Source organism: Macrotis lagotis, chromosome 3, assembly GCF_037893015.1.
Source record: "Macrotis lagotis isolate mMagLag1 chromosome 3, bilby.v1.9.chrom.fasta, whole genome shotgun sequence".
Classification (NCBI taxonomy): Eukaryota; Metazoa; Chordata; class Mammalia; order Peramelemorphia; family Peramelidae; genus Macrotis; species Macrotis lagotis.
In genome coordinates this window covers 52,399,838-52,418,542 of record NC_133660.1, presented here as the reverse complement: position 1 = coordinate 52,418,542, position 18,705 = coordinate 52,399,838, and the positions used below count along the sequence as shown (strand labels likewise).

The 18,705-nt window shown below is 33.7% G+C and overlaps 1 protein-coding gene across 4 annotated transcripts in view; it reads left to right on the top strand.

The window, feature by feature from the left end:
- AP1AR (adaptor related protein complex 1 associated regulatory protein) overlaps nucleotides 1-18,705 on the top strand; it is a 50,218-nt gene that overhangs the window by 24,025 nt on the left and 7,488 nt on the right. For 2 of the 4 annotated variants that reach the window (XM_074228697.1, XM_074228699.1), the window contains 7 exons: nucleotides 2,921-2,947; nucleotides 5,402-5,427; nucleotides 5,962-6,058; nucleotides 7,987-8,085; nucleotides 9,988-10,046; nucleotides 10,629-10,702; nucleotides 16,774-16,902. In XM_074228697.1, coding sequence (XP_074084798.1) covers nucleotides 2,921-2,947; nucleotides 5,402-5,427; nucleotides 5,962-6,058; nucleotides 7,987-8,085; nucleotides 9,988-10,046; nucleotides 10,629-10,702; nucleotides 16,774-16,902 — 511 coding nt within the window. The remainder of the gene's footprint in view (nucleotides 1-2,920; nucleotides 2,948-5,401; nucleotides 5,428-5,961; nucleotides 6,059-7,986; nucleotides 8,086-9,987; nucleotides 10,047-10,628; nucleotides 10,703-16,773; nucleotides 16,903-18,705) is intronic. The other 2 variants (XM_074228698.1, XM_074228700.1) reach the window with 1 other exon arrangement.

Here is an 18,705-nt window from a genome sequence, read left to right as displayed (position 1 = left end):
GAAGCAAAAATAGATCTCATTAAAAGGAATAAGGAAGGTTCCAAACTACATATTCCTAAAAGATACCATAGGCAATGAAGTAATATCAGTATTAAGGATATATACACCAAGCAGTATAGCATCCAAATTCTTAGAGGAGAAGCTGGCACTTAAACCAGGAAGAACCAAAAATGAGTTAGAGAGAGACATAGATAGATATTAAAACCATAATAGTGGGGGTACTCAATCTCCCTCTCTCAGAATTAGATAAAATCTTACCACAAAATAAACAAAAAGGAAATTAAGGAGGTGAATAGAATTTAGAGAAGTTGATAGACCTCTGGAGAAAATTTAATGGGATAGAAAGAAATATACCTTTTCTTTGTAGTATGATACCTATTCAAAATTTGACCATGAACTAGGGCATAAAAACCTTATAATCCAAGGCAGAAAAGCAGAAATATTAAATGCATCCTTTTCAGATCACAATACGAAACAAATTCCATGGAATAAAAGGTCTTGGAAAGATAAACTAAAAATCAATTGGAAACTAATCATTTAATTTTAAAGAATGAATGGGGGGGTGGCTAGGTGGCGCAGTGGATAGAGCACTGGCCCTGGAGTCAGGAGGACCTGAGTTCAAATCCGGCCTCAGACATTTAATAATTACCTAGCTGTGTGGCCTTGGGCAAGCCACTTAACCCCATTTGCCTTGCAAAAACAAAACTAAAAAAAATAAAAGAATGAATGGATCAGGGGGCAGCTAGGTGGCTGGCCCTGGAGTGAGGAGAACCTGAGTTTAAAACTGGCCTCAGGCACTTAATAATTATCCAGCTTTATGACCCTGGGCAAGTCATTTAATCCCATTGCCTTGCAGAAATAAAAATAAAAAAAATAGAGGATCAAACAACAAATCAAAGTAGTAATCAACAGTTTCATCCAAGACAATGACAACAATGACTGTCAAACGGAAATCTGTGGGATGCAGTCAAAGCAGTTTGGGGGGAGGGGAGTTTTATATTTCTATAAATACTTATATGAATAAAAAAGAAATGATCGATGAATTGGGCATGCAACTAAAAGAGCTAGAAGAAGAACAAATTAAAAATCCCCATTTAAGTACTAAAGTAGAAATTCTGAAAATCAAAGGAGAAATTAATAAAATTGAAAGTAATAAAACTGTTGACCTAATATAAACAAAGTTTTATAAAAAAAATCAAAAACAATAAAATAGATAAACATTTGGTTACTCTGGTTTAAAAAAAGAAAACCAACTTACCAGTATCAGGAAAAGGCCAATGAGGAGGAAATTAAAGTAATAATTCAGAGCTATTTGCCAAACTGTATGCTAGCAAATTCTACAATCTAAGTGAAATGGAAGAATATTTACAAAAATATAAACTACCCAAATTAACAGAAAAGGAAATAAAATAAATAACCCCATTTCAGAAAAAGAAATTGAAGAAACCATCAATAAACTCTCTAAGAAAAAACTATTCATGATCATATGGATTTACAAACTCTACCAAACAATTAATTCAGATTCTATATAAATTATTTTTAAAAAATAGGAGTTCTAGGGGTGGCTAGGTGACATAGTGGATAAAGCACTGGCCTTGGAGTCAGGAGTACCTGATTTCAAATCCAGCCTCAGACACTTAATAATTACCTAGCTGTGTGGCCTTGGGCAAGCCACTTAACCCCATTGCCTTGCAAAAAAAAAGTAAAGCAACTGTAGACAATAGAAAATACATACAAATGCAATTACAAAATGCAAGAATATCAAGGAACTTGATGAAAAAAATGCAAAGGAAGGTGGCCTAACAGACCTAAAACCATACTATAAAGTGGCAGTCATCAGAATTGTTTGGTACTAAGAAATAGAGAAATGAACCAATGGATTAGGTTAGGTATAAAAGAAGCAGTACTGAATTTACTATAGTAAATCCACTGTTCAATAAACCCAAAGACATTAGCTTTTGGGATAAGAACTACTATTTGACAAAACCTGCTGAGAAAACTAGAATGGCAAAAACTAGGCATAGTTTCACATGTCATATACTATACCAAAATATGGTTGAAATGAGTACAGAATTTAGACATAAAGGGCAATACCAAAGATATCAAGAAATACTCTTATCTTTGGCTCTATGGAGAGGAGAGAAGTTTAGGACCAAACAAGAGATAAAGAATATCATAAATTGCAAAATGGATGATTTTAACTATTAAATTAAAATGTTTTTGCATATAAAATCAATTCAAAAAAGGAATGCAGAAATAAGTTTTCTATTTTCAAACATCCATTCTCATGGTGTTGAGTATTATTATTACTTTGGTTTATTTTACTTAAAATAAGAAGTTATTCTTGAAATATAAACTAAGATAGTAAGACATGAATAGTTTTTGTTGGAACTTTTGTTTCAATAAGTTGTTGGTTATTGTGATTACTTTTCAGAAGGACAACTTTGCTCACAAACTATGGATAAAATACCATGAAGAATCTGACTTCAGAAACTTTATATAGAATTGCATTTAAGTAGTTTGCCTTGTTTTAGTAGGAAAATATTTAGCATTATCCTCTGAAAGAGTTAAATGAAGCCCCAAAATCAGTTTAGAGAGGTTTGGTACCTTTTCTAGATAGAAAAGGTGATGTGAAGAATTTTAGCAACTGTATATTTCAAGGGAGGGAAAATTTGTGTATTTCTAATTATTTTGGATGAAGTTTTTACTTTTTGCTTCTATTATAAAGTAATTGCCTCCATTTTCCCAAAGTTGTTGAAAAGATCAAATGAGATAAGTTATTTGATTTCAAATGATTTGAAAAACTTGCAAGGGCCTTACAAGGAGCTGCGTGATATTATCTTTTAAAAACAAGATTACTATCATTTTTGGTAAGATATTGCTTATATTGTATTCATTAATATTTTTTCTTGCTTTACAGTTTGAAAATCTAGTAGAAAGTGATGAAGTAAGTATTTTCATTTTTAATATTGCAAAATTGAGATTTCTTCCATTTCATAGATAAATTCCTAAGTCTTATTCAAATTTTGATTATCTAGGTTTTTACCAAGATGAGTGAATGAGCATTTATTAAGAATATATTACTGACCGAGCACTGAACTAAGTTCTGGGATACAAGTAGAAAAATTGAGTCCACACTTTAATTGGAAGAGACAATATGTTTTAAGTGTTCAGCTTCATGGCAGAGAAAAAGACTTAAAAATTCTGAAAATGCTGCACTGAGGCAAGTGGCAAAGGACAGACATCCTTAGGTCATATAAGTAAGTCAAGTGACAATGCTGGGAGACTACAGGCCCACGGGGCAGGGCATGTGATAAGACCTGGTGGACTTTAGGAGATGGTATCAAGGCAAATGGTGAAGCCAATAGTCTTCCACTTTAGTGGGAAGATAAGACTGCTATCTCACTTCCCTTTGTGCATTCAAGTAATTGGGCAAAGGGAGAGTATAAGGAGGAAGGGCAATCCTGTGGTGGTATTAGGTAATAATATAATGATTCTATACCTAAATACCTAAATGATAATAATATTCCTCAACATGGTTATTTCTGATTTTTTTTTCTTGTCACATGCCAGTTTTTAAACAAATAATTAAAAAAAAAGAAATTCACACAGTTAATTCCTCTCTTTTGCAAGCAAGGTATATTGAAAGTAACAGCAAAAAATTTCAAGTGCATTCATGTAGATGAATACCATAAATGATCCAGTAGAGATGCTTCCTTAGCCTTGTTTTAAACAACTTCAATTTTTGATGGCTTCATTGACTTCCATTGAAGCTCAGGGCATATCTTCTTCCATCAAGAATTTCTCCCTACACTTTAAATGAGAAAGAGAACTACATTTTTCTTGCCCGTTTCCTCATGTGGAAATGAAGAACAATATACCAATATTCTCTCTGTAAGATCCCTTCATTTATTTGACTGAGTGATGAGATGGAGAATACTGGACCTGAAGTAGAATACCTGGAGTCCAGCACTGTACTCTTTGGTTCTGTGACCTCCAACAAATCAAGTAATCTTCCTGAGTCATTGGTAATAATATTTTAACCATCCACTTCATTGGACAGTTGAATGGGGAAAAAATAACTGCATGTTTTTAATGGTTTTATAAACGTGAATATTTTTATTGTCATTTCATATTCTTCTAATATTCCATTTAACTTACAAGACTTTTTCAGATCTGTGCTTCTCTGCTCACCCTCCTCCACCCATCATTTCATTTTTATTATCAAATTTTCCACAATGTTCAAATAAATATGTACATGGATATTGGAACTAGTGAAACCCCTTTCAGGTTATGTAGAATACTGTTTGTAAATTTCCAAAAAAAAAATACCAAAAAGTCATAGGGGAAAAAAATCATTAGACTTTTGACAAAAACTTGCATTTGAAGACTGACTCTGACCATACTGGTTGTGTGATCCTTTAATCTCTTGAAACCTTTGCTTTCTGGGATAATAAAACTTGCAGTATGCACTTCAAAAAGTTGTTCCGCCTTAAGTGTACTGCATATTTTGTTTAATAATGTAGGTTGTTACACCACCATTTAAACTGATAAAGGGTTGAAAAAGGGCCTTTTACCTTTTAGTCCTAGACTGCTTGGCCACTATTTCCTGTGCTTATTTTTTGTGAGCATATTTAAGAATTTATGAGCATAGGTAAGAATATTACTTTGCATATCAAAGATGTTACAATAAGAATAATAGCTGAAGAAGCTCTTGAATGCTGTTATACAGTTCTTGCTTGCTTACCATAAGTAGACTTCCCCACCTTGGGGAAACACTGAAAACCAGGGTTGGAGAGAGGGGTCCACTTAATTTATAATGTGAATCTAAAACTGTATATCACAGTATCTTTACTTTCTAAGTACCGTACTGCTTACTCCTTTAACTTACACTCACTAACTTTGCTGTCCCTTCTCAGTAGAACATATTAGCCATTTTTCCCCTATCATACATTCCTCATAGCTTTTCACTGACTTGAACTTCACTCTATTTGTTTTTTAGTTATGTTTCCTAATTTATTGTTTACTTGGAATTTTTTGTTTGCACAGTTCCATAATCTTTTCCAGTTAATCTTTTTAAAACTGTTCCTAAACATTTTTAAGCAAATTGAGTAGAGCTCTATTTTAATAATTTATGGTTTGCTTTCTGGGGGAAAATATATGATTATATAAAATTATATTAACTATGATATCCTTAATCAGTTATTGATTTTATCTATAATATGTAATTGGTAAATTTTAATTTTTTACTTTTGCCTTAAAAATATGTGTAGCAATCCCTTAAAAAGACTATGTATAAATTATTTTGCTAATTAATAAAAAATGTATTCTTGGCATATTAATTTCTTGTTTCATAGACAATTAATAAATTCTAATGAACTATTTGGTTTATTTGGAACAGGGAGAAAGCCCAGGAAGTAGTCATAGGTAAGGACTGATTGGTGTGATTGTGATAAAAACTTAAAAAATTCTTTAAACTAAATTGTTTGGGTTTTTTTTTTAAATCAGGGTTTCTATTTCTAACCCCTGCTTTTTCCTTCCATGTTGCAAATTTTGAAAATTGTCTTACTGTTTCAGAATTTACTGATCTTTTAGTAAAGACCTGAGTACTATGTTAGCTTTAAAAAGCTAATTTTCTAAACAGTTGCACCTAACTTTGTTACAGTTGTTACTTGAAGAAGCCCTACATCTATTTTAACATAAAATTATGCTCTTATTAAATCAAGAGCATTTTCATTTAATCTGCCTTATTTTTAAGGTACCAATGCATTGTCCTGTCTCAGATTTTTTGTAGTAGAAATATCTTCTTGTTATTCCAGTTTCATTTTAGTATTGCTTTATTCCTCTATTAGAAGTAAACTTCTTTCTAAAATATTAGTTTATATTATTCTATACTTTATTTTAATACATTATTTTACTACCTTTGATAGCAAAAGGTTTGTGTTTCCTTTTTCCTTCTAGACCCCTTACTGAGGAAGAAATAGCTGACCTAAGAGAAAGGCATTATGATTCTATTGCTGAAAAACAGAAAACATTTGATATGAAAATTCAAAGAGAGGTAGGTAAAATTCTTGAGTTTTCAAGTCATGTATGTGTCTTAGATGTGTTTCACTCTTGCTTTTTGCGATGTTAAGTATTATGTTGAGTGCTCACAGTTCATTGGTTGGTAACAGACTCGTAGTGTAGTTAAAAAAGGTCTTGATGTTTGTCCTTAATTGAAGAGAACAATGTTGTCATTTATATGATGACATGACTTAGACATTATGTTTATTATTGTGAGGGTAGTGTTGTTCGCACTTTGCCTTTTCCAGAACCATTTCACCCCTTAATCAGACTGATAGCTAACAGGACTTCAGGTGATGTCTGGATGCTGTGGGGGTTCTTGGCCTTGGATGTGATTTTCCTCCCATATCAACAAAGCTCCACAGCACATCAAGAACTCCGGGCAAAGTGCCAATATATGATTTCCTGGTGACAAATTGGTGACAATACAGTATATCCAAGCTTGTCTCTTGATGGACTGATTGTCAGTATAGTGGTTTTATGGGCTACCCAACAGTGTAATATGATGTATTGCAATTGGCAACAAGCTCCCACAAGCTTTGGATAAAGTCAGCAAAAGAGGAATTTGAAGTCCTTTGAACAAGTTATCTAACATGTGGGTCTCCATTTTCTCCCTAATGAGTATCTATGATTCTGATAAAGTTAATAGAAAACCAAGTTCACTAAAGGAAAAAATTATTTTATTTATAAAATGGATTTCACTGCTATCCAGTTCTTGTACATTTTATTTGTTCTCACTGGGATGATTTTTAGTGTATTTAGCAAACTGCAGGACTGATGACCTAGCTACTGTGAATTCTTATGTTTATGGGATAGTTACTGTTGATTAAATGGCACCTAAATGTAGTTTTCCAGATGACATCTATGATATAGTCCATTATCTTTCATCCAAGCAGGACAGTGTTGAAAATACATGTAGAATTTATCAAATACTTTATTAAAAAAGCAAGTAGTTTGAAATGGAGATTCACTGTATCATGCAGAATCCTTTTTCTATATTTACCTCTGTATAAAAATACTCTTTATTTTTGATGTTTAGTTCAAAATTTAAAATTTAAAAATACTGTCGTTTAATAAGGAAGGCATTTGCATTTTTAAAAATTGTAAAATTCTGGTTTTTAGAAGCAAAGGTAATCATTACTATAAACATTTTGCACTGTTTAGTTAACTACATTGAAGACAGTCTTTGAGAAGTAATAAAACATGATGTCTATAGCAAAGTGGTGTTATGCTAATTAAGTGTGAAAAGTTTCAAAATTAAGTGAAATCCTAGAAAATTGAGCTTAAGGGTTAACCAAGAGGCTATAACAAATTACAAAGAATTTTGCAAAAGAAGTATAAAGGATACCACCATAGACATGCAGTATTTGACTGGAAAGCTAACACACTGATCACTTAATGAGAAAGGAGAAAGAAAAAGAATAGGAATAAATATGTTGGATAGACACATTGTGGGAAATGTACAGACTGTGCTTACAAGACTGATATTATGAGGGTAGGCATAGATGAATTGTGCCTCTTTCTCCTTGAATATGTCCCTTACAATAGTGAGATCACAGTTTCATTGACACAATTGTATTTGTAAATAAGAATATGGCTGACTGATTTAGGAAAGTCATCAACTTTATAATAATTAAGGTAGAAATGTATAAAGTGAAATTTCTAATTATGGCTTATTGTAAAGTGAGAAACCATTCTGTAATGTGAAAATCTATAAGCTAAAAATGAAATTATCACTTCATAATATAGAATGTAAATTTAATAAGTAATATTTATAGTTGTACTTTATTCTAGAAAAAAGCTGAAAAATTAATTTTTTGTTGTAAATAATTTTTTTTATTTTATAAATAAACACTTCATTATTTTAGAGCAGGCAGACAGGTTCTGATTTTTGTTAACCCTTATTGTTTTGTTCATATACAGTTAGCCTTACAAGAAGAGAAGTTAAGACTAGAAGAAGAAGCTTTATACGCTGCACAGCGTGAAGCAGCCAGGGCAGCAAAGCAGCGAAAGTTCTTGGAGGTGAGGGGAAAAAGACCCCAATATATAAATAACGGAGCTGCTTTTCTACTTGTAATATGCACTAAAAGAAATTTTTAGTTTTTGACCTGTTTTCCCCTGAATGAAGGTCATTTCATTTATCATTGTTTACTCTCTGCCTTCCTTCTCAGAATTTTTAAAGGCAAGTTAATGAGCCTTTTATGAATACTAAATTTAAATAGTAGTTTGCAGTCACATGCCTACTGTTATATTGTTCAGTTTGGGATTAGTAGGTACCATTTGACTTTGAAAATAAAATGTTGGACGATAATTCTTTGTTTTCCTCAAAGAAGTGTATTATATTTTTCGTAAGTATGCATTTTCCAGAAACTTAATTTTTTTTAAACAAAGGAAATATTGTACCAAAACAAACTTCTTAATAAAAACTAATACAGTGCTTTCTGAATGTTTTTAAAAGTTTTTAGATTCTTAGTTGGTACGCTCTGAAATTATACATTTACATATTTTATTCCAATTTCGTTTTGAAGCATCTAGTTCACAGGCACTAATATGGTATATAAAGTAAGAAAAATGTGAGCTTGAAAGACCATGTAATGTTTTTTGTTGTCTTATCAGTTAAGCAACTTAGATGTGTGTCTTATGCTAAATTAATGTTAGCTTAAACCTCCTAGAGGAATATACTATTTTTGTGCTCATCTACTCTTGCCACTATCTTCCCATTTTCTTTTTGAGGAAATGTCAATATTCATAATAGAATGAAAACAAAGCAAAATTTCATGGGCAATCCTGTTCAATTAACAACTGCCTTGCTATAGTGAAGATCCAAGTAGTTAAGGAATCCCCTACTCCATAAGGGAAATTGGGGGCTATCATATAGACAAAATCCTGTTGACAAAAATTAGGTTTTGCACCTTTGGTAAATTTCATCCTAAGAAGTCTGATTTGTAAGACACCAGACTTACTAATACATGCTATGGCAGTTTTGTTTATGTAAAAAATCTGCTTTTAGCAATAATTGAATCTCGATTTTTTTTGCTGATCAAAAAATTGTTTAATAAATATAAAAAAACCCTGGAAGTTAAAATTTTCTTTTTCTTATTAAGATATAATTGTCATATTGAGATTTCCCCCCCAAAAAAAATTTAGCAATGAAATTGAATTATCTTGGCAAATAAACAGTTTATTATAGGTCTTTAACATGAAAACAGTATTAGAAATTAGCTTTCAAATTGTCCTAAGAAAAATATAGCTTTCTGTATATGAGGTAGGCCTCTAATTTTACTATCATACTCAGGGTAACTATGTTCTTCCCTCTTTAAAAATGGCAGCTTCCAGGATACAATCCATTAGTATTTCCTAGGGTTCTTGAAGGCAAGGGTGTGGGAATGGAGAATGGTACGGGGAGAATCTGATAAAGGTTTTTCCTTATCCCTTGATCAGAGCCCAATTTCAAGGAGAGACTTCTTTTTTTGAGAGTTGTCTTCCATTGAGAATCTCTCCTCTGAACCTACCAACCTCCCAGAAAATGCAAAATGCCCTCTCTCTTTTTTGGTACTTACAGAATTGCTATCAAAGCTCAAAATTTACTTTTTACACTGAATTTAAGATCCTTTTATGTCCTCAGGGCTATACTGATCCATTTAAACATCTGTATTAACAAACTCAGTTTTCTCATCTGTAAAATGAGGAGAATTAGATTTGATGACATCTATGATAGTCCATCTCTAGCATTGTCTGCGTCTCTGAATACAATACAAAAATAAGAGTGAATGGAAGAGAATAATGATAATTAAAAGATTATGAGGACCCCAGTTCATTTTTCCCTGTTAGAAAGTATTTTTGGTAAGAAGAGAATGACTTAATTTATTTTTTCTCTGACATCTGAACTGTTTTATTATTTTATATTGTATTATTTTTATAAAGCAAGAAAGGCAAAGGATTATGCAGCGATCTCATCATTCCAACACTGGAGAATATCAAAGGTAAATAATAAAAAGTACTTTTTTTTTCTAGTGGGAAGTTAAAATGTCCATGGGAAGCAAGGATTATTTTCTTTTCTCCTATTTTTGGACATTCATTTAGAGGAGTGTTCATATGTTGATCAAAGAAGGTGTTTGATTCTCAGTAATTTGTACACAGAGCTATTAACTCTTCAAAGAAGGAAAGCATCATCTCTTTTCTTTAATTGCCCTTATTTTTCTCCACTAATTATCTTTTCCCTGGAAAACGAAATGATAGCATTGTTTATACCAAATTATTACACAGTTGTTTTTCTTTGAAAACTTTGTCTTTTTATGACACAGTGGCTTATGTATGGGCAAGAGGCTTACTTTTTGGAAAAGAAATCTTAGATGTCTCAGTTATATAAATGTTTATTGTTCATTCAAAAAAGATTGAGTTATGGGAAATCTAATTTTGTGATAAAATTATTTGTGCTAAAATATATTTCCCAAACTGTTTTATTCTTTAAGGAAGACTTCAGTTCTAAATCTCATTTTTCATAAATAATGACAAATATTAACCGAATATCATAAATATAAGAAAAATGTTTTACTTTATTACAGTTCAGGGACAGAAGAAGACTTTGAATCCTATTTGAGAAATATAAAGTCACAGTATGAAGTTTTTCGAAGTAGTAGTAAGTATTTTTAATTATATATAATTAAATTTTAAAACTTTTCATGTGCCAAAGAACTCTAATTAGCATCATCAAAGACTCTTTTCTAGGATTTTCCTAAAGCTGTCTTTAGGAAAGACACCTTCCCTACCCCTCCACCCTTTTCAGTATCTAACACACTATCTTGCACACATTAGGCATTTAATAAAAGCATGATTAAAATTAGGTTTGTATTTCTTAGAGATTCTTTTTGTATTTTGAATCTTTTTTAAAATCTGAAGTCTGTGAACCCCCGCCAGAATATTATTTAAAATAAAATACATAGAATTACAAAGAAAGCTAATTATATTGAAGTAATTATGAAAAAACATTTTTAAGTCATGAACCCCAGGTGAAGATCCCCTATCATATGTTCTAAGAATTGTTTTTTTGCTCCAAGAAATGGCTGCCTTCCTGACTACCAGATAACTGAAACTACACAAAGAATTTTTTCCTGAGAAAAGTTTTTTTGCCATCTGCTTAGTCTACATGACTTTACTAAGTCATAACCCACTTTGCAGTTCTAGTTTTGCAAAGGGATTTATCCACTTTAAAACCATGATGTGCTCCTCTTTCTTAAAATATTAATAAAACAATAAAAGGTCTTAAGTTATGGTCTTGGCCTTGCCAGATTTGTTTTTTGAAAAATTATCCCTATTAAATGTGTTATGGTCATGTGAGGTTGTTGAATAATTGATTCGTTTTCATATTTATCATTAATAACAAGTTGGGGTTTTTTAAGTCTTAAAACTTTTCATTCAAGGTCTGACGTTTTGAATTACAAACTCCATGATGGCTTCTCTGATCTCTCTAGATGAAAATGAAGAATATGATCACAATAAAGAGCTAAAGAACCTCAACTTTGTCCAACACTTATTCAAACAGGAGTCTTCTCTACACTTCTCTAACAAATGAGATCTAGTCTTTGTTTGGCAGCCTCGTATTGAGGGGCAATCTACCAAGCCAAATCTCCAGGACCAAGCAGAGAATGGCTTACTCTCTTTTACACATGACAGCTTTTCATTAGTCATCTTTTCTTTTCTCTAGCCTATGCAGCCCTGGTTCCTTGAAATAAGAGACTTTAAGGATAGAAAATTTCATTTTTGTCATTTTTGTCTTGACACCATGCCTGCTAAAATAGGATTCATTGGTCAATATCTTGGCCTATTCCCCCTGTCCTTTTTTTTTTTTCTCCCATTACATTTCCCTGTTTTCTATTGACTCCATTTTTACACCATATTTTATCTTCAAATTCAGCTCTCTCCTGTGCTTCATCTATAAAAGCTCCTTCTACCTGCTCTGTTAATTGAGAAGGTTCATATGAGTATTGTCAGTATCATTTCTCAATACAGGAATACATGCAGTTCATCATCAAGTTTCTCATATTTTCCCCTTCTCCTCCAATCTTTATGCTTCACCTGAGTCTTCTATTTGAAGATCAAACCTTCTGTTCAGCTCTGGCCATTCCAACAGGAACATTTGAAATTCCCCTGGTTCATTGAAAATCCATCTTTTTCCCTGGAAGAGGACATTCAGCCTTGCTGGGTAGTTGATTCTTAGCTGCATTCTAAGCTCTTTTGCCTTCCAGTATATTATATTCCAAGCCCTATGAGCTTCCCATGTAGTTGCTGCTAAGTCCTGACTGCAGTTCCATGATATTTGAACTGTGTCCTTCTGGGTGCTTGTAATATTTTCTCTTTAACTTGGGAGTTCTTGAACTTGGCCATAATATTCCTAGGGGTTGGTTTTTTGGGATCTCTTTCTCGGGGGGATCGGTGGATTCTCTCCATTTCTATTTTGCCCTCTGTTTCTAGAATATCAGGGTAGTTTTCCTGTAGTAATTCTTTGAAAATGATGTCAAGGTTCTTTTCCTGATCATGACTTTCAGGTATTCCAATAATTTTTAAATTATCTTTCCTAAGTCTGTTTTCCATATCAGTTGCTTTTTCAGTGAGATGTTTCACATTTTCTTCTAATTTTTCATTCTTTTGGTTTTGAAGTATTGAGTCCTGATTTCTCATAAATTTGTCAATCTCCTTGTGTTCTATTCTTTGTCTGAAGGATTTTTTTTTTCTCAGAGTTTTCTTATCTCTTTCCATCTGGCCAATTCTGCTTTGTAAAGCATTCTTCTCCTCAATAACTTTTTGAACTGTTTTATCCATTTGACCTAAGCTGGTTTTTAGCATGCTATTTTCTTCAGCATTTTTTTGGATTTCCTTGACTAAGCTGCTGACTTCATTTTCATGTTTTTCCTGCATCTCCTTTCTTTTCCCAGTTTTTCTTCTAACTTCCTCATTTGATTTTCAAAGTCTTTTTTGAGCTCTGTCATAGCCTGAGCCCAATTTTTGTTTTTCTTGGAGTCTTTAGATGCAGGAGCTTGTGCTTCCTCATCTTCAGAATGAGTGTTTTTGATCCTTCTTGGGCTCACAGGGAAAATATTTCTCAATGGTCTTCCTCTTGTTTCTCTGCTTGCTCTTTTTCCCAGCCTGAGCCTGTTTTGGGGTGCTTCCTGAGCTTTTGGGACACTCCCACAAGGGTCTCAGTGCGTGAGGCTCTGTCCTCCCTCCTGGTCTGTGAATGACCGGGTGCGCCCCCCTCTGCCATGGGGCCGAGGTGGTGGGGGCCTAGACTGGGATCAGGACCTGAATGTGTTCAGAGCCCCCAGAGTCCTGTTCCAGGGGCAAAGGACAAAGCTCTGGGGGCTCCTGCTTCCCGGCTCTGCCTGTTTCTGGTTCCTGGGTCTGGACTGCCTTGGCCATGCTGCTGGCTGTGTGCCCTGAGGGCTGGGCTTCACATGCTCGCTCTGGCAGAGGTCCCCCGCTTTTCCCCCAAGTTGTGCCTGGTGCTCCCTGGGGCATAGGTCAGGAAACCCCCGCACCCCCAGCTGCGGCTCCCAGCGCCCTGGGGCTGCCTCTGGGAGGCTGAAGTTCTTTCAGTCTGGCGGGCCGCCCCTCTGGCAGGCTGCCCCTCCAACCCGGGGAGCAGAACCTTTCTGCTCTTTTCCAGGTTACCTTGAATAGGAGAACTGCCTCACTGGGTCCCTCTGTGGGTTCTGTCTCTCGAAAATTTAGTTAGATTCCTTAGTTTATAAGTTTTATGAGAGAGTGCCTAAGAGATGATCCTCTCTTGTCACCATCTTGGCTCCGCCCCCTTAAAGAAATTTAAAAAAAGAAACCAGAGCATTTTCTTTTTTGTAGTTCTGTACTTGCTGCCTTATTCACTCTATGATTTCTATTTAGAATGTTCTCTTTTCCCATGGTTAAGTAAAATGGCCAGTTTCAGATATACATTTGCCCAGGATGTCTCCCACACATAGAATCCTCAGAACAGCTGTCCCAGTTTTAAGATACTCTGTGAATCTATAACTTCTGAAATCATAGCTTCCAGTACCCTAGAAGGTACAGGTAATTCAGAGCAAAGGTATTTAATGAAGGACCACTGTAAGAAAAGAAGCTATAGAACATCCTCATAAATAATAGTAGCTATTAATAATAACTAACATTCATGAAGCACTTAAAACTTGCAAAGCTATTTATATATTATCTCATTTGCTCTTAACCACAACTTTCTCAAATGATACTGATTCTACAGAAACTAAGTGTGAGAGGTGAAGTTATGTGCATAAGGTTACAAAGCTAGTAAGTGGTTTAAGGGAGCTTGAGCTCAGGTTACTGCACTTTCTGCTCTGCTACCTAACTACCTCTCTTAAATCTAGGGCATGTACTCCCACAGAACGGGACGGTAACAAATAGAGATCACACAAGTCATGAAGGACACATACATGGATCCTGATGTCCTCTCACAACCCTGTGTCTCCAACAGCCACTAGGGTGTTATAACATTGCTCCACTGGACTCAGATTGGTGACTGTGCATTGCTCCCTGTCACCAGCTTCTAGGCTTCATCTCTCTTCAGGACCATCTAACTAACTTTCTGAGGTCCAGTCTGAGAGAGTGTGCAGTGACTATAAACCTGCTCTCGCAGGCAGACTGACAGCTCTGTTATGACCTCCAGACCCAGCTAATAAAATCCAGATTAAGACATGTTAGCTCTTTTCCAGGTCCATGCCCGGGGCTAGATCATGGACCTCTATCCCAGACAGCTTAGACCTAGAAGTCCTCAAGCTGTTCTCTGGCCTAACATGTAAACAAATAGAACAGGGCAAGAAGTGAGCTAAGGAGGCAGTCATTCTCTGCCCACTTGACTCTTTCCTGGGTGTAGATCTGTGAACAGTAAAATTCCTTGGTTTTAACCAGCAAAAACACCTTACTTCCTCCTGTACTAGTTGCCTCAACACTTCACTTACGGTATAATCCTTTAAGTTTAACAATCTTTTTTCTGTAAACTTCTTAGTCTATCATTAGCATCTTATTTACTCAGTATCTGTAAAAAATGAATAGTTCAAATAACCCATGCTTAGTTTTAAGATCTTTTTTAAAAAATTTGCCAGTATTCTGTCCAGATATATTCTGGTCGTACTCTGTACCCTAGCCCCTAAACTGTAAGCTCTTGAGACAGAAACTATAATTTTTTACTTTTATATCCTAATATCTTTCATAATTGGGATACTTTAGGTACTTAAGCAAATATTATATTGATTGTAAATTGAAACTTTTTCTTATTCAATCTAAAAAGTCCATACTATTATGTTCCTAAATAAAAACTACCCTGTTTTAGGTAATTTTTCTTTAAAATGGTCAGATTTTTCAATATAAAAAAATTAAGTCTTTTTGAAGTTGCAAAATAAATGTTTGTCTTATTTTTTAAATTTGAAGAAGCAAATGCTGAAAGCTTCTCTATAATTTTTTTAATATAGCTATCTTAAAACTTAACTGAAAACCGTCCATGAATTGTGCACTTGCCCATTGCAGTGGTTGGGGACTATTTAAAGGTTTCCATAGAAATCAGGCAGCTCAAGACCAGGATTGCTAAGATCCTATCATGGGTTTGTTTTGCCTCATAAGTGAAGACCTATCATGAAATATCTGGGATCTGGAGCTTGTAGGAACAGAGGCAAGGGAGGAAGGCATATAAGAATGTAGTTTACTGTAAGGTTTCCAAAACTGAAGGGTTGTAAAAGACTACCGCTGCCTCAGGTCCTTTGATCTTCAGAGTCTGCAGGAGGAAGGACTGTTCTCTAAAGAGTCTACTCTCCAGTTTGGCACCATTAGAATACTCAAATTTTCCTAAACTCCCCTAGGGAATTGGGTTTGACTTCAACACATTTTGTCCCCTTGTGTCAGAATAGTTTATCAATGTGAAATGAGAGCCATGGGTTAAAAAGTAAAAGTAAATAGTCATTTAGCCCTCTGCTTTTGAAATTCTAGAGAAACAAGGTAGAGATGCCATGGAGTTGATAAGTAGTGTTTCTAGAGCAGCAATAGCCTGTCACAGAAAAATCTTATGAATTTCAAACAGCCATTAGATGTAAATAATCATGATGAGAATTGCCACTAACTAGCCATTTGAGCAGATTACTTCATCTTCCAGAGTCTTACTATCTTTTTTATAATTTTGTCTGAATGATAGTTTCTGTCTAGTTTTCACATTCTGAGATAAGTGGTCATTAAAAAAGGAATCATACTATAAACAGGATAAGGTTGTAAACTAAATTCTTACAATTTGAGAAGACACATTGGAGTATTGTAAAAAAGGCACTGAACAGGGGTGGCTAGGTGGCGTAGTGGATAAAGCACCAGCCTTGGAGTCAGAAGTACCTGGGTTCAAATCCGGTCTCAGACACTTAATAATTACCTAGCTGTTGTGGCCTTGGGCAAGCCACTTAACCCCATTTGCCTTGAAAAAACCTAAAAAAAAAAGGCACTGAACTGAATTCAGTTCAAGGTTGAGTGCTACTTTGGTAGCCAGCCATGTGATTGTGGAAGAAATATTTTTGCCTCCGAACCTTAACAACATTTTGAAATTTGTGAAGAAAACATTTTCTGAAGTCTAAAGTGCTTTTTAAAAAATGGATAGTTGTTGCCATGATGGGAGTTATTGTGCTTAGAGTGGTCATGATTGTCAGTTTTTAATTATTTTGATGTTTGATATAGGGCTTTCATCAGAGGCCACAGTTTTGACACCAAACACAGAAAGTAGTTGTGACTTAATGACCAAAACCAAATCAACGAGTGGAAATGATGACAGCACATCCCTAGATCTAGAGTGGGAAGATGAGGAAGGTAATATCTTAAGAATTTACAATTTCATATTTTTAAAAATGTAAGTATCATAGACCTGTTATGTTCTATAATCTTCCTTTTTATTTCTTATGAGATCTGATAAGTTCAACAAAAGCCTAAAGTTCTTTTTAAAATTTCAAGTTTTATTGATGCCTTTTCATATATTAGTTTTTCCTATACTTCCTATCTAGCAATATCTTCATTTAACTGTTCAGATAGATAACAACAATGATCACAACCAACAGTACATGCAACATTCTTGAGCCATATCTCTGTGCTGCTCCCTTCATTCCTCAAACAATGGAAAGAGACATATTTCCTCATTTTTCACCAGTGTCAGGATAGATCATTTCAGTTACACAGCATTTGATTTTACTTTAGTGTTGAGTTTTTCATTGTTGTTAGTTTTTTCTTGTTTTCTTGGTTCTTGCTTACTTTATTCCTTTCACTTGTTACAGGTCTTTCAGTGTTTCCCTGATTTCCCCCATATTTGTCATTTCTTATAATGTGACAACATTTGATCACTTTTATGTGCCATAATTTGTTTGTTACTCAATTAAAGAGCATACATGTTTCCATTACTGGCAATTTTTTGTTTTGCTTTGTTTTTTTTTCTAACACAAAAAAAGTACAGCCTCTGAATCTTTAGTATAATCTTTTAAATATATCTCCAACATTGGAATCCCCTGGAAATTTTCATTACAGTTTTGTTACTGGTTATAATATTAACCTTAAGAATTTTAAAATAATTTCTCATGACCTGAGTAGTAAATAAAAGTAAATTCCTGACAATTTTTCAGGTTATGACTAAATACTGCCCACTTGTGGATAACATGATTTTATTGTTATATTCAGAGATTGGAATTGGCTCTAACCATTTTTGCTAGTTGGTAAATTTAAAATAAGCAGTTTGTTTATAATTCATTCTGTAAATGACCTTGCTGCATTAGATCCAATTGTAGTTTTTATTTTTGAGAAACATTTGATTATATATAGTGTCTATACTTTGAGATGGTTAATATTCTTGTGTTTTAAATAAACTCTACTAAGAAAACATGGTCTCAGATTGTTTTTTTAAAAAAATTCTCTACAATCAAGGGTTAATTTGTGAAATATGAATAGCTTACTTAGATATTTGATAAATGTACATTGATCATTGGCTTGCGATTTGGTGGGAAATTAATTTAGATCCATATTTATCATATATACTATTGCATTACAGCAAGATAATAAGATATAAAAAGCAATTACATGGAAGAAAATAGAATAATGTAGTTACCTTAAAGAGGAAGGGAAATAAATTTTTATAGTCAACAAAAAGAAGAAAATAAAGAAAAAGGTGGTTATTTTTAACTCAAAACATAAAAATATATGTGCAACCAAAATAATATAATTAAAAGAGAAAAGGTTAGAAAAACAATGTGGCAAAAAGGATAGATTAAAAACCTGAAATCTAAAATGTAAAGAACTACTTTAAAAAGAAAAAAGGTAACTCCCAGTCACAAGTGATATAAAAGCTTAAAAGATACAAATGGGCAACTTTCAAAAGAGGAAATCATGTTGTTAATTAAAAAATGCATAATACCACTAATAACTTAAAGGGATACAAATTAAACCAACTTTTGGTTCAACTTCATACATCAAATTGTCAAGAAAAATAATTAAAAGTAGCAAAACTCAATTCTGGCAATATTGTGAGAAAACATTTGTAATCATGTTGATGACATTGCAAATGTCGAATCTTTTTAGAGACTAATCTTTCAATAGTATATGGTAATTCTTTGACCCCAAAATTCCATTTTT